General features: G+C 43.8%; 2 protein-coding genes across 3 annotated transcripts in view; one reads left to right on the top strand and one right to left on the bottom strand.

Annotated features, from left to right (window-relative positions):
- The window catches only part of ankrd6b (ankyrin repeat domain 6b), a 305190-nt gene extending 291589 nt beyond the window's left edge, over positions 1–13601 (top strand). For both annotated transcript variants that reach the window (XM_070885547.1, XM_070885549.1), the window contains exons 15-16: positions 5234–5549; positions 9944–13601. In XM_070885547.1, coding sequence (XP_070741648.1) covers positions 5234–5549; positions 9944–10509 — 882 coding nt within the window. In that variant the 3' untranslated portion in view covers positions 10510–13601. The remainder of the gene's footprint in view (positions 1–5233; positions 5550–9943) is intronic.
- Positions 13602–13789: 188 nt separating this feature from the next.
- Positions 13790–26672, bottom strand: lyrm2 (LYR motif containing 2). Its single transcript, XM_070884507.1, has 3 exons — positions 26617–26672; positions 18815–18955; positions 13790–15992 (listed from the first exon to the last, which is right to left on the bottom strand). Exons 1-3 carry the CDS (start codon positions 26659–26661, stop codon positions 15915–15917), a joined length of 264 nt encoding a protein of 87 aa, XP_070740608.1. The 5' UTR covers positions 26662–26672; the 3' UTR covers positions 13790–15914.
- Positions 26673–27576: the final 904 nt, after the last annotated feature.

The following is a 27576-nucleotide window of genomic DNA, read 5'->3' as shown; positions in this document are numbered from 1 at the left end:
AAGAAACTGTCTATTTCTGTCTTAAATTTATTCAATGTCCCAGCTTCCACAGCTTTCTGAGGCAGCGAATTCCACAGATTTATAACCCTCAGAAGAAATTTCTCCTCTTCTCTGTTTTAAATGTGCGGCCCCTTAGTCTAAGATCATGCCCTCTAGTTCTAGTCTCCCCATCAGTGGAAACATCCTCTCTGCATCCACCTTGTCAAGCCCCCTCATAATCTTAGACGTTTCGATAAGATCACCTCTCATTCTTCTGAATTCTAATGAGTAGAGGCCCAACCTACTCTGCCTTTCCTCATAAGTCAACCCCCTCATCCCCGGAATCAACCTAGTGAACCTTCTCTGAACTGCCTCCAACGCAACTATATCCTTTTGTAAATATGGAAACCAAAACTGCATGCAGTATTCCAGGTATGGCCTCACCAATACCTTACATAACTGTAGCAAGACTTCCCTGCTTTTATACTCCATCCCCTTTCCAATAAAGGCCAAGATACCAATTGCCTTCCTGATCACTTGCTGTACCTGCATACTGTTATGTATTCAACTATCATTGTAACCCATGTATAAGCTGACCTAAGTTGTACACCTTGAGAACATTGACCACAAGGGAGTGAACATGTGGGAGACACTCCTAACCTGGACTTTCAGGTATAAAAGGGGAAGCTCCACCCACCTTCATCACTTGAGGTCTTGGTAATAAAGGTAATTGGTCACACAGTGAACTTCTCTCAAGTATGGGCCTCGTGTGCATTTATACTGTGTAGTAAGGACCTATCATTGGCGACGAGAAACTGGGATTTAAACCGCGCGAGCATGGCCACTAGTAGCACAGAAGAGAGGTACTGTGTTGGTGATGATTGGGACGACTTTATTGCGAGACTACAGCAAAGTTTTGTCACTAAGGAATGGTTGGGACAGGATTCGGCCGACAAACGCAGGGCTCATCTGACGGTTTGTGGATCCAGAATGTACTCCCTGATGAAGGACCTTCTAGCGCCAGAGAAGCCAGCGGACAAGACGTTCGAAGAGCTCAGTAAGTTGATCGGGGAACACCTTAAACCGACGAGCAGCAAGCACATGGCGAGACACCGGTTTTACACGCACCGGCGGCGAGAAGGGCAAAGCATTCCTGACTTCGTGGCAGATCTCCGGCGACTGGCGAGCCTATGTAAGTTCACAGATGCATGCAGAGCGGAGATGCTTTTTTATTGAGGGCATCGGGCACGCTGGGGTTTTCAGGAAACTGATTGAGACCAAAGACTTGACCTTGGAAGCGGCGGCTCAGATAGTCCACACATTTATCTCGGGGGAGGAAGAGACCAGAATGATGTATGACAAAAATCTTGGCTCAAATGCGGCAAACGACCAGGGAGTCAACATTGTTAACGCGGCACACAGTTCTCTAGGCAGACAAGGGCAATCGGACATGCCCCAGCATGTATTCGAACCCAAAGGGGGAATTCAACAGAGACAATGGCTAGCTGAACGGCAATTCATGCCATCGCAATGGACAATGCAACCAATAATGGGGCCATCAACACCTCTTCATGGTGCACTTAAGGACAGTCACAGAGACAGTCAGAGATGATCGACTGGTAATGGACCTTTTGTTTCCAACAATGGGGCCTCCAGCTCATGCTGGAGGTGTGGAGGCAAACACCCAGCCAGAGCCTGCAGGTATCGGCAATATACCTGGAGAAACTGCGATGTCAGCGGTCACTTGCGCGTATATGCAGGAAGCCTGTAGCCAGGTTGATGTACGAGGAGGACGGGCTCGATGTAAGCCCTTCGAGGCCAAATGAACACTGGGGAAAATCGCTGGAAGCTGAAGTTCAGCGAGTTCATGTGGAGCACATAAACAGTTCATATACCAAGACGCCACCGGTAATGATGGAAGTGCTCCTCAACGGCATCCCAGTATTAATGGAGCTAGACACGGGGGACAGCCAGTCCCTGATGAGTATCAAAGAGGCCAAAATTATTGCCGATTGACGCACAGCAACGGACATATACAAAGGAGATCATTCCGGTGCTAGGCAGCGCCACGGTAGTTGTGACCCACAAAGATTCGGAAAACAGGTTGCCACTCCGGATTGTCCTGGGGACGGTCCTGCACTACTGGGGAGGAGTTGGCTTGCTGTCATGAACTGGAAATGGGGCGATGTCAATGCAATTTCTTCTGTGGAGCGAGTATCATGTTCACAGTTCCTGGACAAATTTGACTCATTATTTCAACCCAGCATTGGCACTTTCATGGGGGCCAAGGTAGTGATTCACATAAACCCGGACGCCAGGCCAGTACACCACAAGGCCAGAGCGGTGCTGTACATGATGCGGGAAAAGATAGAATGCGAATTGGACCGCCTGCTGAGGGAAGGTATCATCTCACCAGTCGAATTCAGTGACTGGGCGAGCCTGATCGTGCCGGTGCTCAAGGCGGATGGGTTTTGATAAGATCACCAATGGACAAATCTGCCGCAAACACATGGATCAAACTAAAAAGAGGTTGAGCAATCCCATAGAAGAAGCAGAGGAAGAGCAGAGGTAGAGTTTACTCCACCACAGGTGACCGAAGACCGGAACCAAGTGGAGGAGAGCCCGGTCACTGTGGGCAGTCCGGACAGGCCTGAGGCACCGCAAACAGCAGACACTCAGGCCAGCGCCCAACAACCGGAGCCCCAACTCAGGTGCTCTACAAGGGAGCGTAAACCACCAGAGAGACTTAACTTGTGATCCCAATAAGACTTTGGAGGTGAGGTGATGTCATGTATTCAACTATCATTGTAGCCCATGTATAAGCTGACCGAAGTTGTACACCTTGAGAACATTGACCACAAGGGGGTGAACTTGTGGGAGACACTCCTAACCTGGACTTTCAGGTATAAAAGGGGAAGCTCCACCCACCTTCATCACTTGAGGTCTTGGTAATAAAGGAAACTGGTCACAGAGTGACCTTCTCTCAAGTATGGGCCCCGTGTGCATTTATACTGTATAGTAAGAACCTATCACATACTATCTTTTTGCGTTTCATGCACAATTACCCCCAGGTCCCATTGCACTGCGGCACTTTGCAATCTTTCTCCATTTAAATAATAACTTGCTCTTGGATTTTTTTTTCTGCCAAAGTGCATGACCTCACACTTTCCAACATTATACTCCCATCTGCCAAATTTTTGCTCACTCACTTAGCTTTCTATGTCCTTTTACAGATGTTGTGTGTCCTCCTCACACATTGCTTTTACTCCCATCTTTGTATCGTTAGCAAACTTGGCTACGTTACACTCAGCCCCTTCTTCCAAGTCGTTAATATAGATTATAAATAGTTGGGGGTCCCAGCACTGATACTTGCGGCACCCCACTAATTACTGGTTGCCAACCAGAGAATGAACCATTTATTCCGACTCTCTGTTCTCTATTAGTTAGCCAATCCTCTATCCATGCTAATATATTATCCCCAACCCTGTAAACTTTTATGTTGTGCAGTAACCTTTTATGTGGCACCTTGTCAAATGCCTTCTGGAAGTCCAAATACACCACATCCACTGGTTCCCTGTTATCCACCCTATTCGTTACGTCCTCAAAGAATTCTACCAAATTTGCCAAACTTCCCCTTAATAAATCCATGCTGACTCTGCCTGACCGAATTTTGCTTTTCCAAATGTCCTGCTACTGCTTCTTTAATAATGGACTCCAACATTTTCCCAACCATAGATGCTAGGCTAACTGGTCTATAGTTTCCTGCTTTTTGTCTGCCTCCTTTTTTAAATAGAGGCGTTACACATTTGCAGTTTTCCAATCTGCTGGGATCTCCCCAGAATCCAGGGAATTTTGGTAAATTACAATCAATGCATCCATAATCCTTGCCGCTACTTCTCTTAAGACCCTAGGATGTAAGCCATCAGGTTCAGGGGTTTTATCTGCTTTTAGTCCCATTATCTTACTGAGTACTGCCTCCTTAGTGATTGTTATTGTGTTAAGTTCCTCCCCCCCCTATAGTCATGTGACCTATCTAGCAAGCCACCTCCGATGTCTGCTCATTGCAGGTGTCAGGAAACAGGACCAGGCTGCCCATGCACCGGTCATGTCAATACAGCCTGCTGTAAAGACCACCTGCCATCTCGTTTCCATGAGGCTCAAGATATCACAATACAGCCAAGCACCACTGGAGTCCCTGGCCCTCAGGTATCACCTCTGCGCAGCACCAGGATAGATTTAAGTAAAACAAAGACAGCAGGCGCAATAGGAAGCACACTGTAAATATATATGTTTACAGTAAAATCACTGTCATCATAAGTCTAGAGTTCTGAAGTATGAAGGTAGTGTTTGCGAGGATATTTGGAGGTCAGTTTGCAACAGGAGGCAGAGTTCCTTGTATCCTTCTTTACTGGACCTCTAACTCTTTCAACGATAGAGTGGAGTGGTCTGTAAGCTCTGGTGGAAGGGTACCTCATGTTTGGTCTTGTTCTTCATTTGGTATAGTCTTATTGTGTGTGCCTCACTCATTTCATCTTTGTTCTGCCTCCATTATAAAGACATATTTGGGAATATCGATGTTTACCTTGTCTATTCCTTTTTATCATTTTGGATACCATTGTCAAATCCCCCTTCAGTTGTCTTAGTTTGAGAGAAAAGAGATCTAATTGCTCCAGTCTTTCTTCATTCCTGGTAAATCTACATTGCACTTTTTTCAGGGTTTTATATCCCCCTAAAATTGCAGAGTATTCCAGCTTTAATCTGTCATGTTGTACAGCGCCATTATGTCTCCTCTGCTTTTGTATAAATACTAAAATCCCATTTGCTTTCTAAAAATCTTTTCAAAATCTGTCCACTCATTCTAAAGGATTTATGTGTCTTGAACACAAAAATCCCTTTGCTCCTCCAGTACATTGAGAAAGTCACCATTTCGGGGATATTTTCATCTTGTTCTGTGCTAAAATCCTTATCTTTCTATTCCATAAAGTATTTTGAATACCAAAACCAGGCTGACCAGAGTCATGATGGGCAAATGTTGATTTCATGCCGATAAAAGTTTAGGTGTTGAATTCCCACGGGGGTTCTCCTGCTTGCCTGCTGTTACTTTGACAGAAGAGCCTAGGGAACTCCAGAGAAACAGTGTAAACCGAATATTTTCAGTTAATCTATACATTATCCACAATTTGTTATTTCCTATATTTTGTAAATATACTGTACTGACATTTTGTCTGCTTAATCATTGCTATCTTCTCTGTAGGCTTCAGTGGTGGATGATATGAAATCTTGGTGTATGTCCAAACTCCAAAATCTTGAGCTCAAGTTGTCAGGAGAACTGAGGTCTAAATCTGCAACGCCTGCTGGTGAAAATTTGCCAGGGACTCTGAGCACCGATACCAACAGGGACCATAGAACTGTCCAGATACATCCTGTTTCACAGGCTGGAGAACAACCACAACAGCCTTACAACAGCCTGCACTGTAGTTTGTCAGAAGAATCAGGAGGTGCCAAAGTCCAATCGCCTGATGAGGCATCAGGCAGACAGTACTTTGTCATTCAGCAGGATGTTCCACCAGGTACAGAGTTACACCCGGAAATACAGTATGTAAGGAGCAGCTAACAAAATATTTAATCCTTCATTGGTAATATAAGAATTTAAAGTAAAATCAAGGGCAGGCTATTCAAAATGATTGAAAAACAACCCAACATACAGAGGATACAAGTATCACTTGGCACAAATTATACCACCCCTTCCCGGCTTGAGTTATTACTAACCCGAGAACACTCTCTATACAGTAATTGAAGCAACAGTTGATTATCTGTGATAAAATGTTTCCCTTTCCTCCTCAAATTTGCTTCCTAAACTCCTCGGTGGAGATTAGCCAACAAAAGAGAAACTCAAGTTGTGATCAAAATTGATGGCTTTGATAGATCTTTCTATGCTACCTGGTAGGTTCTTAAAATCATTCAGTGATTTTTCAAATGTCTGTGGAATGGGAGATGGGCCACAATAAATGTTAAACTACTGGGTCATGAAGCTATCCGGCCCTTTTAAAATGTAATCATATAGGCACATGGTCTATACGCCGTACAACCAAACCCAAATGGATAAAGCTGGAGGGGTAGACAATTGCCAGAGGAGTGTCATTGTTGGGGCTGCTGTAAAAAAAAACACATTCATTCCTGGGATGTGGGCGTCGCTGGCAAGGCCAGCATTTATTGCCCATCCCTAATTGCCCTTGAGTAGGTGGTGGTGAGCCGTCTCCATGAACTGCTGCAGTCCTTGTGGTGAAGGTCCTCCCACAGTGCTGTTGGGGAGGGAGTTCCAGGATTTGACCCTGCGACGATGAAGGAACGGCAATATACTTCCACGTTAGGATGATGTGTAACTTGGAGGGGGAAATTGCAGGAGGAGGAGTTCCCATGAACCTTCTGCCCTTGTCCTTCTAGGTGGTAGAGGTGGCTGGTTTGGGACGTGCTGTTGGCTGTTGAAGAAGCCTTGGCGAATTGCTGATGTGCATCTTGTAGATGGTACACACTGCAGCCATGGTGATGGAGCGAGTGGTGGATGGGGTGCCAATCGAGAGGGCTACTTTGTCCTGGATAGTGTCATGCTTCGAGTGTTGTTGGAGCTGCACTCATCCAGGCAAGTGGGTGTATTCCATCACACTCCTGACTTGTGCTTTGATGGGGTCAGGATGCGAGACACTCGCTGCAGAATACACAACCTCTGACCTGCTCATGTTGCCACAGCATTTATGTGGCTGCTCCAGTTAAGTTTCTCGTTCATGGTGACCCCCAGGATGTAGATAGTGGGGGATTCGGCGATGTTAATGCTGCTAAATGTCAAGGGGTGGCGGTTAGAAGCTCGCTTGTTGAAGATAGTCATTGCCTGCGAGCATGGACTGCTTTGTTATCTGAGCAGTTGCGAATGGAACTGAACACTCTGCAATCATCATCGAACATGCCTACTTCTGACCTTATGATGGAGGGAAGGTCATTGATGAAGGAGCTGAAGATGGTTGGGCCTAGGACACTGCCCTGAGGAACTCCTGCAGTGATGTCCTGGGGCTGATATGATTGACCTCCAACAACCACAACCACCTTCCTCCAGCCACTGGAGTTTTCCCTGATTCCCATTGACTTCAATTTTACTCGGGCTCCTTGATGGCACACTAGGTCAAATGCTGCCTTGATGTCAAGGGCAGTCACTCTCACCTCACCTCTGGACTTCAGCTCTTTTGTCCATGTTTGGACCAAATGAAGTCTGGAGTCGAGTGGACCTGGCGGAACCCAAACTGAGCATTGGTGAGCAGGTTCCACTTTATAGTACTGTCGATGACACCTTCCATCACTTTGCTGATGATCAACAGTAGACTGATGGGGCGGTAATTGCCTGGATTGGATTTATCCTGCTTTTTGTGGACAAGACATACCTGGGCAGTTTTCCACATTGTCGGGTAGATGCCAGTGTTGTAGCTGTACTGGAACAGCTTTGATCTGATACGTTGATTGTAGGCCGCTTAGCTATGTCTATAGCATGCTACTTTTGTTGTTCAGCATGCATGTAAGTCCTGTGTTACAACTTCCCCAGGTTGGCACCTAATTTTTAGGTACACGCACTGAATACTGCAAAGGCTATGGGTCTATATGGCTCAGCGATATGGACTATATACATCAGACACCTCAAAGCGCTGGAGAAGTACCACCAGCGCTGCCTCCGCAAAATCCTGCAAATCCACTGGGAGGATAGATGCACCGCCGTCAGTGTCCTTGCCCAGGCCAACATCCCCAGCATCGAAGTGTTGACCACACTCGACCAGCTCTGTTGGGCGGGCCACATTGTTCGCATGCCCGACCCGAGACTCCCAAAACAAGTGCTCTACTCGGAGTTCCGACAAGGCAAGCGAGCCCCAGCTGGGCAGAGGAAACGTTTCAAGGACACCCTCAAAGTCTCCTTGATAAAATGCAATATCCCCACCGACACCTGGGAATCCCTGGCCCAAGACTGCACAAAGTGGAGGAAAAACATCCAGGAAGGTGCCGAACACCTCGTGTCTCTACGCCGAGAGCACGCATAAACCAAACATAAACAGCGGAAGGAGCACACGGCATCCCAAGCACCCCACCCACCCGTCCCTTCAACCACCGCCTGCCCCACCTGTGACAAGAGACTGTCGGTCCCGCATAGGACTCATTAGTCACCTGAGAACTAATTTTTAGCGTGGAAGCAAATCATCCTCAATTTCAAGGGACTGCTTAAGAAGAAGGGACAGCTCTCCCAAATTTGGCACAAGTCCTCAGATGAGTGAGGAGGACTTTGCAGGGTCGACTGGGCTAGGTGTGCCATTGTCATGGCCAAAGCCGGTGCTTAGGTCGATGCTGGGTGATCCGTCCAGTTTTACTCTTAGTATTGTTTTTCATAGCGGTTTGGTACCACTGAGTGGCTTGCTAGGCCATTTTAGAGGACAGTTAAAAGTCAACCACATTGCTGAGTCTGGAGTCATATATAGGCCAGACTGGGTAAGGACGGCAGATTTCTTTCCCTAAAGGACTGCTGTTTGAGTAGTAGGAGAAGGGAAGAATCGGCAGGCATCTTAAGGTTACAGACACCGGCCGGGAAATTCCAGCAGTGCCATTGCTGGAAATACATTGAGTGGAGCTTCTGGCCAGCACTTTGATGCTGTCAAATTCTCATCCAAGATCACGGGGCCAGGGTCATTTACATAACTGGGGGTTTACGCTCATGCCAGTAGTGTTTCTACCCACCCAATGCAGCAGGTGGAATATTGGAGCAGCACTCTGCAGCTATGAACATGGTTGAAGGATTGGGTGGTCTTTGGCTCCCACAATGGGAGGCCCTGAATCACGTCAATTGATCCCTCTGAATGGGTCCCACATGTGGCATAGAATACATGCATCTGCTTCCTGCAGGTATATGTACTGCTGTCCATAAAAGAACTGTATCTGGTGGAATTTCCCGGGGAGCCTGGACCCATTTCCCCTCCCCTTCCTCGGCAGCCTCTGCCTCTTGCCCCTCTGCCTGACTCTGACCCTACAAAGCACCAGGTATCCCATCTTTAGTGATTCCATGTAATTCATGCTTCAGTTCGAAACTGAGTTTTCCGTATTGGATTCAAAGGAAGGCCACTTTAGAGAAATATGGGCCAAGCTGGACCTGTGTGTTCTAAAAAGGGAATGTATCTCTTGGTGCAAGGTTCACACTTGCCTTCTGAGCAGCAGCAAGGTGCCTGGTGCAGGAAGGCATTGTCAGACCCAAGAAACTGCAATTGCTTCTTCGCTTAGGACTACCCATGATTTAGGAAGACCTGGAGAGAGGATTACGGTAGAAAATACCTTGCAAACAAGGAATAAAAACTTTACTTCGCCACAACATTGGTGAAGTGTTTAAATAGCAAGCAAACTAATCAGAAAATGTCTTCACTTGTTACCCTGACATGAATGGAAACTAGCTAAGACCTGCAAAACATTCGCGGTCAAATTAATCGTTATTGCAACAGTACTTGTTTAGACTGTTATCATCATCTTCGTCTATACAATCAACGCTTATGTCCTCCCTCTCGCTTTCTCTTTCGCAACACGCTCCTCTCAGCTTCACAGCAACGTTTGGGGAGACCCCGCGCCCATTGGCCCCGCCATTTCCACTGCTGCCTCCTCATTGGAGCAGACCCATTGCACCTCGCCCTGATTGGTTGCAAGGCCGGGTGGGCCCTGATCGCCCATTGATCGGTGCAACTGTCACTCAGTTCGGACCACGTGTTGCTGGCTCCGCCCCAGCACAAAAACGGACTTATAGATAGTTTGTGTTCTTTGTTTACAACAGTAATATTTTATCCATTTCTTTAGAACTGAAAATGTATCCATAAAACAGATGCCCTTTTTCAGATCTGAAAACAACAGTTGATGAATGAGAACATGTTTGTGACTTATAATATTTTCGTTTCCACAGGAACACAGCCGGTACTGACAGTTTCCAATTCTTCTCCAAATATGCCCCAAGCAACTTCTCCTCCAGCTGTTAGACCAAAGGAAAGGGCCTCCTACTCTGCTTCCCCTGCTAAAATAACCCACGAGTTGTCACCTTTGGAGCAGCCTTTGCCCAAATCTGGACATGTAAAGTTTCAGACTTCTATTGAAACTTCAGCTGTAAAGACTGACCAAGCAGTGAGTGTTCAACCACTTGGAGGCTACAATCAAAACAAAAGCACCCAGACAAAAAAATCTCTCAGCTTAAGGCACAGGCAACAACAGAGCAGCACAGTGCTGTCTGCTGCACATCGCACGGACTCACCCACCACACAAATCAAGGAGTGCTCGCCTGCACTCGAAATCACACAATATTTTTTTGAGGCAGTTTCCACACAGATGGAAAAGTGGTACGAGCGGAAGATTGAGGAGGCAAGATGTCAAGCTGATCAGAAGGCCCATCAGGATAAAGTTACTTTGCTAGAACAAATTAAAAGTTTGGAAGAAGAACTACAGAAACTTAGGACTAAAATGCAGAAGGAAAGCTAGCAGATGCCAGTCAAAGACATCTCTTCCCACCAAGGAAGATCTCATCTATACCAATAGTACTGTCGACTCAACATTTGTTCCTCAGTGTAGCTTGTAAGAATTAACACAACAGATGTGTGGACTTACAATGTATGGGAGACTTGCATTTTAAAAAAATTCATAATTTTCTTTGCGTTGTCAGAATCTCGTTGCCACAAATTCAAGCTGAGTTTGACTTCACATTCCACAACCCTCCTTGTAATATATTAGAAATGGTTACACTTTCAGTATGTTAAAATTATACCCAGAATAAATTCACTGATAAACCTCATGGTTTTGTAAAGTGCACATTAGTAAATTGCTACTCTTCTGAGCACGCTCCTGTACTCAGATTCTGATGTGACAGAGTAAACCATGTAAATCGTATGCATTACCATGAGTGCTACACACAGGTTTAATCTAGTCTCACTGAATGAAAAAAATACATGAAAAGTACTGTAATTTGAGTATGCAGACCTGTACATGTAATTTGTTACATGCATCATATTGGAGGTTAAATAAAACTAATGGACTGAAAAGTACTAGGTGAAAATTGACAGTCATAGCTGTTAGATTCTGGCAAATCCACCACATATGGTGGCAACCTGAATGGGGTGGATTTTTGTGGTCGCTAAATAGTTGTAACTGACCAGAAGTATAGGTGGAGATTTCTGCCCATAATGCGGCTCGCATACACTTTGCATTTCGACCAGTATTGGAAGCTCTCTCCTGAAAGACTGGAGTTTCATTTCTATATTTTAATAAGAGTGGGCGGGTTAAGAGAAGGGATGATCTATAGACACACATCTATGCTGTTTCCTAGCTTTTACATTGGATCTGGTCTCAGTCATGTACATGGCCACGTACAATAAAGGGTCCAGGATTACGAGGCAGCTGTTCAATGCTTATGTGAAGATTTGATGGGCAAGAGGAAGTTAAAGTAACTTTTTGAAGGAACTTTGTAAATAGATTTAAACTATTTCACCTGTTTTTTGAGCTCACTTAGTAGCTTTCTGTTATAAGTTCTGACACTAACCCATTTTGTTTTACTCCTGGAAATGTGGACCATGAGTTTCCCAATGGGATTCCCACTATATTTCTGTTTTCTGGAGGTGGAAAGGAAGGGAGATTATACCAGAGGAAGGCTGCGTACATTGCCGATACCCTCCAAACTGCATTTTTATGGGAATGAGCTAGGTTTCCTGTAGCATTGCTGTGGTGCTGGGATTGGGGAATGCTGTGTAGGTGGAGGAGTTTACAAGCCAGAGTGCGTCAGTCACAGTATCAGGAAAAAGGGCACTCGGGAGGTCTCAGCGTGAGTGTGAGAGTGGAGCTGGGAGGGAGGGAGCAGAGACCGGACAAAGTGGGTAAAATGCCTGAGGGGCTATTACGGCAGCCAAAAACTCTTTGTGCATAAATAGAATGTAACAAAAGTTAGAACCAACAAGAGAAAATGTACAGGATCATGAGCACTATGTGCAATGCTATACTACCATTCGTACGGAATGTACTTGCTAGATTTGAAAGATGTCTACATTTTACCATTTAACAATTGCAAGAATTAGCATTTCTAAGTTTATAGCCTTGATCATTATGAAATGCAAAATGTTTGAAGTTTTATTGCCAAAATTGGTACAGAAAAATTAGTTTTTAAAAAGATTGATGATTCTGCCAACCACTGTTCCAGAAGGTACTCTTTAGGGTGAGCAATATAGCAAGTGAGACTAGAACAACTATACAAGCTGAAAATAGTTTGATGACGTGTTGCCTAACTAACCATCATCAAAATGGTAACAGCAACCTGTTTAGTAACAGTTCGCTAAAATTAAAATGTTGGGTATTTTGCTTTCTTTCAGTTTACAAGTCCTGTTTACAAATTATAGAACAAGTGTCAGATGGGGGATTAACTAATGGAGAATTTGTAATCTTGTAACCGATATTGGAGCTATGCAAATTACATCCCCAAACTGCTAGTTTTAATTTAGATTGGGTATGTAATGAGCTAACTGGTACATTTGAGATAGAAAGAACTTGCTTTAATAGAGGACCTCATCATTTTAACATATGCTTTCCGAAAATCTGTCACCTTCGCTGACCTCAAAAAGCTGCAAAATTAGTAAATAAGGACTTCAAAAAGAAAAATGCTCTTTAGAAAACGAATGTTAAGATGCTGTAAATGTGTGCCACAGTATTGACTTTGATACAGTCTTGTCTATTTTGTACATTTAAAAAAAATTAATTTCTAGATATAATTTTGCTCGTAATATGGTGTACATGATGTGCCTTATCATGTCAAGGATGTAGGACCTAATAAATTAAGTGTTCGCTGGACTGCAAGAAAAGACTGCATTGTAAAGCCGTGTCTTCCCTTCATACAGATTTTAGTGTAGGCATTTCTACATAATTTATAACATCACGGTTGAAGTGACTGGCAATTACAGCTTGCTGGTTCCGTGCAGATGATAATGGAGGCTTGTTGTGATCGCTCTGTACATTTCGCTCCAGCAATTGACGCAACTCTCGACCCGTATTACAAGTGATAAGATAGGCATTTGAATCTGCAGAAAATCTCAGTGGGCCAGACAGCATCGGTGGAGAGAAAAGGAGTTAATGTTTCAGGTCGTTGACTCGAAACATTAACTCTGTTTTTCTCTCCACAGATGCTGCTTGACTTGCTGAGATTTCCAGCATTTACAGTATTTTGCTTTTGTATTTGAATCTGCAACTGTGGCAATCTCCCACTCAACATCAATATAAACAACAAAATAATTCATCTCCCTTCACTGCTGCATAAGCAGGTGCTGAACACAGCCAGCAGAGCGCATGTGATATTCTGACGAACATCTGATTATGTTTACATCACATTTTAAATATGCCAGAAAACCCTATTGAGCTATCTATAGTCCAGAATTTGACCCATAAGCAATATACGTGACCTGTTTGTAAATTCAGTTACCTATGTTGGGGAGACTTGCTATAATAAACTTGTGAATCTAATTTCTACATATCCTTCATGAGAAAAACCCTTCCCAATTTTTTTTTTTAAAAACAGTATTTTCTTAAAACTAAAGAGGATTGCCTGGCTGTGTTTGCATGACATTGTTCTACATTCATCACTATTTAAACCTGTTTATGTACAGTATGTGCTTTAAAGCAACCTCTATTGTGATATTGTATACTTCATGACTTTAAAAAAAAAAAATTAATTTTCATGTTTTTTTTGCTAGATTGTACAGAATACATTAATTGGTCTTGGATATACAGCTAAATACTTTTTTGAACTTCTGCTGTGAAGGTGGCAAATAAATCAGCATTTGTTAAAATTCTCAATGTTACACTGACTACACAACAATTTGCATTTATATAGCACCTTTAATATAGTAAAACATCCCAAGGTGCTTCACGGGAGTTATCAAACAAAATTTGACACCGAGCCACATGATATTAGGACAGGTGACCAATAAGCTTGGTTAAAGAGGTAGATTTTAAGGATCATCTTAAAGGAGGAATGAGGCAGAGAGGTTTAGGGAGGGAATTCTAGAGCTTAAGGTTTGTCAAACCAACTACTTTTGTGCCTTCAGCAAATTTCGAGATGGTGTTCCTTACATCATGCAAAATCATCTATATATACGAAGAATAAAAGTGGACCCAACATTGAACCCTGGGTTCAGCACTTCAATTGTGGCAGGGTCAGCACCGGAGGTCAGTAATGGGCGGATCCAGCACATTATGCTGGGATTGATGGCTTGTGGGTTTTCAGGACCCTTGTGTCTAGCACATACTTGTATTAAACCAGCTGTGACACTTCATTATGGATACAAAACAGCCTTTAAAATAAAGTGAGCTGATCAGTACAGGAGCCTGAATTTATTTGTGACTATTCTCTGAACTCAGCAATTTATAAATATCTCCCATACCTGCATTTGACTATGTAGAGAAATGGTCCTAAAATTGCCAATGAGGTTAGTAGCAAGCATCACAACCATGCTCTAGACTCTCGACCTGTGAACAAAGCCATGTGAGACCGACTAGTCTATGTAATGGGTGTTGCATGTAGCTGCATCCATCACACACTTCAAAATGTCAGAGGTATAAAACATGATTTTTTTTGCTGATCCTGGTTAACTGACCTCCCCTCGAGCAGTGGCTGAGGATTTACATATCAGTTGCCACTCTACTAAAACTCCAAACCCCCCCCCCAGCAATCTGCCCCTAATTGATCTCAGGACTACTTATCCCACAGGGAGTATTGGAAGCCCACACAACTGGCACCTCCCACATAAACCCAGACCGTCCCTGAAGAGAGTTAAAGGGGGACCACAAACTAGTGACACCACGCTACCCCGCCCGTGTTCCACAAATGGTTAAGACCTGAACCCAATCGGATCACTATCATAGCTGCAAGACCTACATTACATTAATGACTTAGCCAAATCTCAAGGACCATTGTCACCCTGAACCCCAAACAATATACTGATTCCAATGTATGCATAAAGACCAGACTGCCCTTGTACACCAATGTATATTTCTCTAATTACCAGGTGATAAATTATAGTGACTTCATAAAATATATGTACATACTTTTTACTTAAGAATTTGTTTTTAACCTAGCTCCCTCATAGCAGCTATTTAATCACAAATGTGTTTGAGCCCAGACCACCCAAGAGCAATGGCTGGAGAGATCAGCTAATGTGTCCATCTAAAGACATGGCATTTTAAAACAGCAAGACCACAGCACATGTTTTCAACTCAGCAGTTGCCATGTTCATGAAGAGGCAAAGAAAACAGACACCAAATGCAGACTGGAGTGAGAGAACAACTCTGAACATCACTGCAAGTAACACAAAGGTCATACTTGAAACAAAACAGATCTATTAATATAGAGCGACATACTCCCACATATTACAACAACTTATACAATCATTTACCAGTATTTATTCCCCCCCTTGCAGTTCAGAGATCTGTATTTTGAAATAGAGCCAAGTCTAAGTAACTATAGTAAATGGTTACTCCCTTTTATAATCTGTAGTTTGTGCATGATTAACAGCACACAATTATAACACAACCAAGCTTGTATAATTATAACACAAGCAGTGTGTAACCTGTTGAAAATTACATTCTAATGTGCCTTATGTCTCACCGTGTCACAGTGTAGACCTTGCAAAGCATGAACTGAAGATATTTTTCCAAATATAAAAAGTGCCACACTTTGCATCAAATGGATATCAAGTCATTCCAAACAATTGTTTCACTGGAAATTACTTGACAAAGTTACTGCTGCCACAGCTTGTGAAAACTTTTCATCGAGATCAGAAACAGGCCTCAGCAGAACCACAAGTCTTCTGGAAAATCTTAGCCAAAAGTAATGCATTGCTTTAGCCTTGCTCTTATTTTGCTAACTGAAGCATTTTCTCTAGCTCCTGTAGTTGCAGATTTCCATGTGTGAGCATCATTCGTATTGTATCCTGTATGGGAAAAAAACAAAAAATATATTTATATAGTGCCTTTCATATTGCAGCCAATGAATTTCTTTTGAAGTGCAGTCACTGGTAGACAAATGTGAACAGCAAGGTCCTATAACAACAATTAAATAAATGACCAGTTAATCTGTTTTGGTGATGAGGGATAAATATTGGGAGACTCTCCTTGCTCTTCTTCATATAGCACACTGGTCTTTAATGTCCGTCTGAATAGACAAACCTTGGCTTAATGTCTCAGCTGAAAGATGGCACTTCTGATAATACAGCACTCCCTCAGTACTGCACTGAAGTGTCAGCTTATATTATGTGCTTGAGTGGGACTTGAACCCAGGACCTTCTGACTTAGAGACAAGACTGCTACCATTCAGCCAAGCTGACATTTATACACACACCAGCATATACACATCTCTCATGACATGGAGCCAAGGAGCAAATGCCCAGGTACAATCAATCAAGAGGGTGATTCCAAGGCAGAGCCTGAAAAAAGTAGCAACCTAAGTCCTAGGCTCTTGAAAGAGCAGACGGTCCGGTGAGTAATAACTAACAGCAGATTAGGACTGAGATGGTGTTGATTGTGACAACACTGGGAATCTGGATAATGGAGGTGAAAGTGGAGAAGTTGGCCAAAGGGTGTGAAGCTGCAGGTATTTATACAGAGGAGTGCTGAGTGAAGGACTTAGAGGTTTGGTATAAACTGGCCCAATTCACAAATGATATCAAACTAGGAAGGGTAAAAGCAGATTAAGAGCTACAAAATGCATTGAATGAAATATATATTTGAGGAGAACAATGGAAGATGAAATTTAATAGGGTGGAGGTGCTTAGCTGCTTATTTGGCCACTGGCCAGGCACATGAGGTCCATTGCAGGTAAATTGATCTTGTTGGAACCATATCCAGCAGTTTTTTGCCTGTTCTCCTTGGGGAGAGGCAAGATTACCTCAAGGATGGAAACCAAAGGGCAGTTATTTCTCTTTTGTATCTGAAGATTATTGTTCAGTTAATTTGTTGGTGTTTCATACAAAGTGTAATTTACACATTGGGACTCTGAAATTCAGCCCCTAAGAGACCACTTACTGTCAGTTTGCGGCAGCTATTCTTAAAAATAGAATGGCCGCCGCTTTGGGGTCAACTGGCCGACCCGATCTAAATTCAGGTTGGGGATTTTTCGGCCAAAAGTGAGTCATCAGGGGTTGCACCACCAATGTTATTAAACAAAAATACTTACCTTCCAATATTCATTCCATCTGTTAATCCCCCGCCGCACGGCGCCCCCTGGCAGGTTTTTCTGCCGATGCGCCCTCTGCAGAGTGAGTGCAGCCCGGCAGCATGGCGTCCCTTAAAGGGGAGGGCTCACTGCCGCGGTGTAAACATTTTTGCCGGCCGACTTCCCGATCAGCTGCCAAAATATTGCCCCCGGGTTCGGCCGAGCTGTCATCGGGCAGCCTGGCACCCCCTCTTGGATTCCACGCCAGTGGCCCGGCTGAAAACCTCCCTGGTGGTCCAGTGGCCGAAGATTTAAAATAACAGAATTTCTCTCCCCTCCGCGCTGTGACGTCACCACTACTCCACCGTCGATTTTCAGCCGGTCAGCCTGGCTTTAAGTCTATGGCCCACCCCCATTACGAGTCATTTCCTGAAAATGGCTCTTCCGACCGCATCTGAGCTCCCAGCAGTAAGTACCACTCTAAAAATCATAGGTGCGCCAGCTTTCTGCCACACCTGAATTTTGGCCCCATAGACTTTCAGATAGATTTATAAAATTTGAACTGGTAAAATAAATCACTCCATTCAAATGTCTCTTCCCTCACACCCACACCCTCCCGCCGTCCCCCCCTACACACACACACACAAACACACACGACCATATTTTCTAAACTAAATCCGGGGACACCAAAGGGTAAGAGCACAGCAAAATAGCCAGGACGGAAATTGTAGGTTGCGCAGCGGAGTGAGGCAAATTTTTTAGCAGCCTATATTTTTAATAGTTGCACATATACAATAGAAATGTATATATAATTATCACGGATGTGACGCCACACTATTGAAGCACATTCAGACACGGTTTATAAATAGTACAATAACACTGTTCAGTCCATTGACCTGAAACTATGATTGTCTAACAGCATATATTCCAATGAATATGACTCGAGCCTATTCGGGGCCGAGTTTCGTGAACCGGGGACATTGTTTGCCTGGGGGCACAGTACCTTACCTGGGGACTGTCCCCAGAAAACAGGGACATATGGTCCCTAAACACACACAGGCACTTTGTTGTATTTTGAAAACAATTAAAATGTACATTCCAACACCTTGGTCCCCCAGGCTTAGAAATATTGTGTGGTACAGTGCCCCGTGACCTCCAGTTCATGTTGGTGCACAAACTAATTAACCCACAGCCTCAAACAGCACATTAACACTGAGGATAATTGTGGACTTGGGAAAGCAACAAAAATATTAAATTATAAAGATATATCATTAAACAATAAAATGTTTCAGTATCAAATGACCATTGCATCTTAAAATTAAAATACTTTCATAACTAAAGCCGATACAGGTGTTTACAGAAATGTAAACAATTTTATGACAACAAAAGATACTTCACTGGCTCTGGAAGACACGGGCCATTTTGTAGTCTGGGTGTTACGATGTTTGATTACATTATTATTTAGTAACTATCTTTCTTTGTAACCCTTTCTGTAACAGTACTCTTAGATTCTAGCCAGGAAAACAAGGAAGCAGATCTGGTGCTTTCCAAGTGACATACACACAATAGCAGCCATGGCCTAGTTATGTAGCAGGGACTTACTTCATCTGTAGCGTTTTTATTCTGTTTGAATTCTTGTCTCGCCCAATTTTTAAGATACTGCTTATCTCCTTCATTTGGAATTTGATAAATGACTTTTAAAATCTTCCTGTACAAACTCAGGACGTTTTGTCGATGTATAAACTTGAAAATAAATAATTCACATAATCAGACACCAACATTTGTAAAGCTGAGCTAAACCAAAATGACGTGCACACATTTCAACAAAAGCATTAATTTTTTTGCGGGAAGGATCTTTGGGGTACATTTTAACAACTGTTAGCATCTACATTTAAGACACAACATAGATTATGTGCAGAATAAAGCTTCCTCTGCTCTATCCCACCAATAAGACTTGAATGCAACCTCAGATGAGCACGTCCACTGCACCAGTGGGATCACTGACCAACATAGCCATGAATTGACCAACTAGGATGAGAGACAAGCTTAAAATTTTACAGAAGAGGCCACTCAGCTCATCACATATGGTGGTTCACTAAAATAGCTATCCACTTAATCTCATTCACCATGTCTTTCTAGGTGAGTATTATGGATTATAACCTGCAAAAGCTTAACCACTCCCAAAGTTAGGCTGGTTTATCCCCTGTTGAACAGAAGTATTACATTGGCAACCCTCCAGGCCTCTGACACAACTTCCAAATCTAAGGATGTTTGAAAGCTTGTGATAAAAGCCTCTGCTGTTTTCTCTCAGACTTCCTGGTGCATTCTCGGTGGCATGCTATTAGGGCCCAGTGTATTTCACCATATTTTCAATTCTACTTTCTTAACTATAACTATCCTAACTGCTCCACTTCCTCCTCTTGTACCCTTTCATTCCCATTCCCACTATTCTGTGAAAACTGTGTGAAGTATTCATTTAATATCTCTGCCAATACTGTAGTTCAGTGATCAATAGGAACTGGATTAAAATTGCTCACTTCTTCCTTGTAAGAAAAGGAGAGACTTTCATTCCACCAGTCTGTGTTAAACTCAAATCCAGGTATTAGAGACCAAAGGAGAAAGGTCTTATTCTCTTTACCTTATCTCCATTCCAATTTCTTGCTTTGCTACCTTAAAAGCATTCACTTTAGCAATTGTAAAACTAAAGAAAAGTACCAGAGGTATAAATTAAGAACCTGCATGTTTTTATTAACCAAGCATTCCTTTGTTACTGCAGACTCCTAAAAATCCAGAAGGAGGATGGGATGGGAAGTTTGGAACAGGAACAGAGGAGTTGCAAGATGAAAAAAGACTAAGGTCCATCCAATTTGCCTTCTACCATCCTGGTAGACACATGAAACAACAATAATGGAGTTGTTAACTAATCATGGCAGTCAATCTCTATCAATTATTCTACACCAGGCGAGGAAAACCCCAGTGGTGGAGAGCTTTAGGAACCATATGTTCATAGAATATGAAGTATACTTTCCTATTACAAACTTGTATCAGGGAAATATATACATGTTACATGGTGAAAGGTGCAAGAGATCCACCAACTCCAACTGAACTTCTCAGTTACTAGTTCACAAAGTATTAAAAATACATGTAAAAGGTAAAATACTGAATGATCCACAGCCAACACAACAACAACTTTTATTTATATAACACCTTTAACATAGTAAAACATCCCAAGACGCTTCACAGTAGTGTTACAGGACAAAACAGATAAATTTGACACCGAGCCATATAAGAAATTACGGCAAGATGACCAAAAAGTTTGGTTAAAGAGGTAGGTTTTAAGGAGCGGCGTAAAGGAGGAGAGATAGAGAGGCGGAGAGATTTAGGGTGGAAGTTCAAGAGCTTAGGGCCCAAGCAGCTGAAGGCATGGCCACCGATGGTTGAGCTGTTATAATCAGGGATGCTCAAGAGAGCAGAATTTGAGGAGCGCAGATATCTTGTGGGGTTGTGGGGCTGGAGGAGATTAGAGAGATAGGGAGGGGAGAGGCCATGGAGTGATCTGTAAAGAAGGATGAGAAACAAACTTGTTTGTTCTTCCCAAGATGCCAAGCGTCCCACTGAATGTTTCCAGCATTTCTTGCGTTTATTTTAAACACACGGGAAACTTCTTCTTAGGCAGTCCCTCGGAGTCGAGGATGACTTGCTTCCACACTAACAGGAGTTCTAAGGTGGCTGATGAGTCCAATGTAGGATCTACAGACTCTGTCACAGGTGGGGCAGGTGGTGGTTGAAGGGACAGGAGGGTGGGGTGCTGTATGCTCCTTCCGCTGTTTGTACTTGACTACCGCGTGCTCCCAACGATGAGACTCAAAGTTTTCGACGCCTTCCCGAATGCTTCTCCTCCACTTTGAGCGGTCATGGGCCAGGAATTCCTAAGAGTTGGTGGGGATGTTACATTTTTTCAGGGAGGCTTTGAGGGTGTCCTTGAAGCGTTTTCTCCGCCCTCCTGGGGCTTGCTTGACGTGACGGAGCTCGCAGTAGAGTGCTTGTTTCGGGAGCCTTGTATCAGGCATGCGTCCATCGGAGCTGATTGAGCGTGATCAATGCTTCGATGCTGGGGATGTTGGCCTGAGAGAGAACACTGACATTGGCATGCCTATCCTGCCAATGGATTTGCAATATTTTGCAGAAGTTGGTAGTACTTCTCCAGTGCTTTGAGGTGCCTGTACATAGTCCATGTCTCTAAACCCATCACTAAGGAGGTGGTACTCAGTAAGATAATGGGACTAAAGGCAGATAAATCCCCTGGACCTGATGGCTTGCATCTTAGGGTCTTAAGAGAAGTAGCAGTAGGGATATTGGATGCATTGGTTGTAATTTACCAAAATTCCCTGGATTCTGGGGAAGTCCCAGCAGATTGGAAAACTGCAAATGTAACACCCCATTTAAAAAAGTAGGCAGACAAAAAACAGGAAACTATAGACCAGTTAGCCTAACATCTGTGGTTGGGAAAATGTTGGAGTCCATTATTAAAGAAGCAGTAGCAGGACATTTGGAAAAGCAAAATTCGGTCAGGCAGAGTCAGCATGGATTTATGAAGGGGATGTCATGTTTGACAAATTTGCTAGAATTCTTTGAGGATGTAACAAACAGGTGGATAAAGGGGAACCAGTGGATGTGGTATATTTAGACTTCCAGAAGATATTTGACAAGGTGCCACATAAAAGGTTACTGCACAAGATAAAAGTTCACGGGGTTGGGAGTAATATATTAGCATGGATAGAGGATTGGCAAATGAACAGAAAACAGAGAATGGGGTAAATGATTCATTCTCGGGTTGGCAATCAGTAACCAGTGGGGTGCCGCAGGGATCAGTGCTGGGACCCCAACTTTTTACAATCTATATTAATGACTTGGAAGAAGGGACTGAGTGTAACATTGCCAAGTTTGCCGACGATACAAAGATGGGAAGAAAAGCAATGGGTGAGGAGAACATAAAAAATCTGCAAAAGGACATAGACAGGCTAAGTGAGTGGGCAAAAATTTGGCAGATGGAGTATAATGTTGGAAATTGTGAGATCATGCACTTTGGCAGGAAAAATCAAAGAGCAAGTTATTATTTAAATGGAAAAAGATTGCAAAGTGCTGCAGTACAGTGGGACCTGGGGGTAATTGTGCATGAAACACAAAAGGATAGTATGCAGGTACAGCAAGTGATCAGGAAGGCCAATGGAATCTTGGCCTTTATTGCAAAGGGGATGGAGTATAAAAACAGGTAAGTCTGGCTACAGTTGTACAGAGTATTGGTGAGGCCAGACCTGGAATACTGCGTGCAGTTTTGGTTTCCATATTTACAAAAGGATATACTTGCTTTGGAGGCAGTTCAGAGAAGGTTCACTAGGTTGATTCCAGTGATGAGGGGGTTGACTTATGAGAAAAGGTTGAGTATGTTGGGCCTCTACTCATTGGAGTTCAGAAGAATGAGGTGATCTTATCGAAATGTATAAGATTATGAGGGGGCTTGACAAGGTGGATGCAGAGAGGATGTTTCCACTGATAGAGGAGACTTGAACTAGAGGGCATGATCTTAGAATAAGGGGCCGGCCATTTAAAACTGAGATGAGGAGAAATTTCTTCTCTGAGGGTTGTGGATCTGTGGAATTCGCTGCCTCAGAGAACTGTGGAAGCTGAGACATTGAATAAATTTAAGACAGAAATAGAAAGTTTCTTAAAACGATAAGGGAATAAGGGGTTCTGGAAAGCGGGCCGGGAAGTGGACCTGAGTCCATGATCGTATCAACCATGATCGTATTAAATGGCGGAGCAGGCTCGAGGGGCCGTATGGCCTACTCCAGCTCCTATTTCTTATGATCTCATAAAAGGAGGGCAGGAATCACTACTGCCCTGTAGACCATGAGCTTGGTGCCGGGTTTGAGATCTTGGTCTTCAAACACTCTTTTCCTCAGGCAACTGAAGGCTGCACCAGCACACTGAAGGTGGTGTTGGGTTTCATCATCGATGTTTGTTCTCGCTGACTGGTGGCTCACAAGGTATGGAAAGTGGTCCACGCTGTCTAAGGTCTTGCCATGAATCATCATGATCGGGGGGCAGTACTGTGAGGCGGGGGCAGGTTGTTAGAGAATCTTTGTCTTATGGATGTTTAATGCAAGGAAAACACAACCGCAATGACGGGTCACAAACCTATAGCAAGCGGCTGTTATTTTTGTTAACATAGAAAATAGGTGCAGGAGTAGGCCATTCGGCCCGTCGAGCCTGCACCGCCATTCAATGAGTTCATGGCTGAACATGCAACTTCAGTACCCCATTCCTGCTTTCTCGCCATACCCCTTGATCCCCCTAGTAGTAAGGACTACATCTAACTCCTTTTTGAATATATTTAGTGAATTGGTCTCAATAACTTTCTGTGGTAGAGAATTCCACAGGTTCACCACTCTCTGGATGAAGAAGTTTCTCCTCATCTTGGTCCTAAATGGCTTACCCCTTATCCTCAGGCTGTGACCCCTGGTTCTGGACTTCCCCAACATTGGGAACATTCTTCCTGCATCTAACCTGTCTAAACCCGTCAGAATTTTAAACGTTTCTATGAGATCCCTCTCATTCTTCTGAACTCCAGTGAATACAAGCCCAGTTGATCCAGTCTTTCTTGATATGTCAGTCCCGCCATCCCGGGAATCAGTCTGGTGAACCTTCGCTGCACTCCCTCAATAGCAAGAATGTCCTTCCTCAAGTTAGAGACCAATACTCCAGGTGTGGCCTCACCAAGGCCCTGTACAACTGTAGTAACACCTCCCTGCCCCTGTACTCAAATCCCCTTGCTATGAAGGCCAACATGCCATTTGCTTTCTTAACTGCCTGCTGTACCTGCATGCCAACCTTCAATGACTGATGTACCATGACACCCAGGTCTCGTTGCACCTCCCCTTTTCCTAATCTGTCACCATTCAGATAATAGTCTGTCTCTCTGTTTTTATCATCAAAGTGGATAACCTCACATTTATCCACATTATACTTCATCTGCCATGCATTTGCCCACTCACCTAACCTATCCAAGTCACTCTGCAGCCTCATAGCATCCTCCTCGCAGCTCACACTGCCACCTAACTTAGTGTCATCCGCAAATTTGGAGATACTACATTTAATCCCCTCGTCTAAATCATTAATGTACAATGTAAACAGCTGGGGCCCCAGCACAGAACCTTGCGGTAACCTACTAGTCACTGCCTGCCATTCTGAAAAGTACCCATTTACTCCTACTCTTTGCTTCCTGTCTGACAACCAGTTCTCAATCCACGTCAGCACACTACCCCCAATCCCATGTGCTTTAACTTTGCACATTAATCTCGTGTGGGACCTTGTCGAAAGCCTTCTGAAAGTCCAAATATACCACATCAACAGCTTCTCCCTTGTACACTCTACTGGAAACATCCTCAAAAAATTTCAGAAGATTTGTCAAGCATGATTTCCCTTTCACAAATCCATGCTGACTTGGACCTATCATGTCACCTCTTTCCAAATGTGCTGCTATGACATTCTTAATAATTGATTCCAGCATTTTACCCACTACCGATGTCAGGCTGACCGGTCTATAATTCCCTGTTTTCTCTCTCCCTCCTTTTTTAAAAAGTGGGGTTACATTGGCTACCCTCCACTCCATAGGAACTGATCCAGTGTCTACGGAATGTTGGAAAATGACTGTCAATGCATCCGCTATTTCCAAGGCCACCTCCTTAAGTTCTCTGGGATGCAGACCATCAGGCCCTGGGGATTTATCAGCCTTCAATCCCATCAATTTCCCCAACACAATTTCCCGACTAATAAGGATTTCCCTCAGTTCCTCCTTCTTACTAGACCCTCTGACCCCTTTTATATCCGGAAGGTTGTTTGTGTCCTCCTTAGTGAATACCGAACCAAAGTACTTGTTCAATTGGTCTGCCATTTGTTTGTTCCCCGTTGTGACTTCCCCTGATTCTGACTGCAGGGGACCTACGTTTGTCTTTACTAACCTTTTTCTCTTTACATATCTATAGAAGCTTTTGCAGTCCGTTTTAATGTTCCCTGCAAGCTTCCTCTCGTACTCTATTTTCCCTGCCCTAATCAAACCCTTTGTCCTCCTCTGCTGAGTTCTACATTTCTCCCAGTCCCCGGGTTCGCTGCTATTTCTGGCCAATTTATATGCCATTTCCTTGGCTTTAATACTATCCCTGATTTCCCTTGATAGCCATGGTTGAGCCACCTTTCCTTTTTTATTTTTCCGCCAGACAGGGATGTACAATTGTTGTAGTTCATCCATGCGGTCTCTAAATGTCTGCCATTGCCCATCCACTGTCAACCTCTTAAGTATCATTCGCTAATCTATCCTAGCCAATTCACGCCTCATACCTTCAAAGTTACCCTTTAAGTTCTGGACCATGGTCTCTGAATTAACTGTTTCATTCTCAATCCTAGCGTAGAATTCCACCATATTATGGTCACTCTTCCCCAAGGGGCCTCGCACAACAAGATTGCTAATTGATCCTCTCTCATTACACAACACCCAGTCTAAGATGGCCTCCCCCCTAGTTGGTTCCTCGACATATTGGTCAAGAAAACCATTCCTTATGCACGCCAGGAAATCCTCCTCCACTGTATTGTTTCCAGTTTGGTTAGCCCAATCTATGTGCATATTTAAGTCACCCATGATAATTGCTGCACCTTTATTGCATGCACCCCTAATTTCCTGTTTGATGCCTTCGCCAACATCACTACTACTGTTTGGAGGTCTGTACACAACTCCCACTAGCGTTTTCTGCCCTTTGGTATTCAGTAGCTCCACCCATACCGATTCCACATCATCCAAGCTAATGTCTTTCCTTACAATTGCATTAATTTCCTCTTTAACCAGCAACGTCACCCCGCCTCCTTTTCCTTTCTGTCTATCCTTCCTAAATGTTGAATACCCTTGGATGTTGAGTTCCCAGCCTTGGTCACCATGTCAATCACATCATATCGGTTAACTGCTATCTGCACAGTTAAGAGCCAACAAGGCATCAAAAATATAGACTCAGCAGCAGGCTCCAGATGTGTGAGCAGGGCAAATACCAAGAAGTAACAAAAAAAACTGCAGCTGCAGCAAGGATTAAACAGAAACAGGAAATGCTGGGAACAAGCAGCAGGTCAGTTGTTTCCTGGGAATAGTCTGCACCCTCTATCAGTGCACGTTCCGAGCCGCGCTGGTTCCCTTTGTGATGTAACAGTTGGAACCCTCTCTGGGCTCAATCTATCGCATTTCCATTGTGATGTAACAGTTCGAACCCTTCGCTCCCTCCAGCAGTCCCAGGCGGAGGGGGTGCCGCTTCCCCGCGCTGCTGCTGCCCCGGGCTCTCCCCTCCGCTGTATCCCATTCTCACCTGTTTAAAGCTCAGGACGCCCGGTGGTAACCTGGCTGCCGCCATCTTGCTCCACCGTGCCGTCGCACAATGATGTGCTCAAGGCCAGAGCGGCCCCCCCCCTTGTGACAGTTCTTGTTGAATGTCGTTCTGTTGCATTCTATCCCCGGATAATGCAGCTGGGAGTGTCAGCCTAGATTTTATGCTTGAGTGGGAACCTCTCATTCTTCTAAACTCCAATGAGTATAGGCAGTTATACTGTTAAAATAGCCAGGGATACTGAGGCCAAAGATTGCCGCGCCCCCCAAACTCTGGTCTATTTTGCATAAACCTGTCTTGTAATCCATTGAGTTTAGGAGATTTAAGGGGTGTTCTCATCGAGGTGTTTAAAATGTTAGAGGGATTCAATAGGGTAGATTCAGAGAAACTGTTTCCTCTGGTGAGGGAATCAAGAACAAGGGAACATGATCTTAAAATTAGAGCCAGGCCATTTAGGAGTGAAATCAGAAAGCACCTTGTCACACTGTATTAAGGATAGCATACATCTGGAACTCTCTTCCTCAAAAGCTGAGATCGATAAATTTTTGTTGGGCAAGGGTATCGAGGGATATGGAGCAAAGGCAGGTAAATGGAGTTAAGATACAGATCAGCCATGATCTAATTGAATGGCGGAACAGAATCGAGGAGATGAATGATCTACTCCTGTTCCTAGTTCCACACAAGCAACCATTAGGGCAAGTGTCTATGTTTCTGCTCGAGACAGCTAATTGTTGTACCAGCTCACTTACTGAAAGTATCAGCACCTTATCAGACCAGCTGTGCTGAGGAAGAAGCTTTTTACACAACGAGTGGTTGGGATTTGGAATGCACTGCCTGATTAGAATGTCAATACAGATTCAATAGTAGTCTTCAAAAGGGAATTGGATAAATACTTGGAGACAGAATTGCAGGGATGTGGGGAATAGGCGGGGAGTGGGACTG

Source organism: Pristiophorus japonicus, chromosome 7, assembly GCF_044704955.1.
Source record: "Pristiophorus japonicus isolate sPriJap1 chromosome 7, sPriJap1.hap1, whole genome shotgun sequence".
NCBI lineage: Eukaryota > Metazoa > Chordata > Chondrichthyes > Pristiophoridae > Pristiophorus > Pristiophorus japonicus.
Note: the sequence above shows the minus strand (reverse complement) of the source record. Positions and strands in the feature narration are given on the sequence as shown.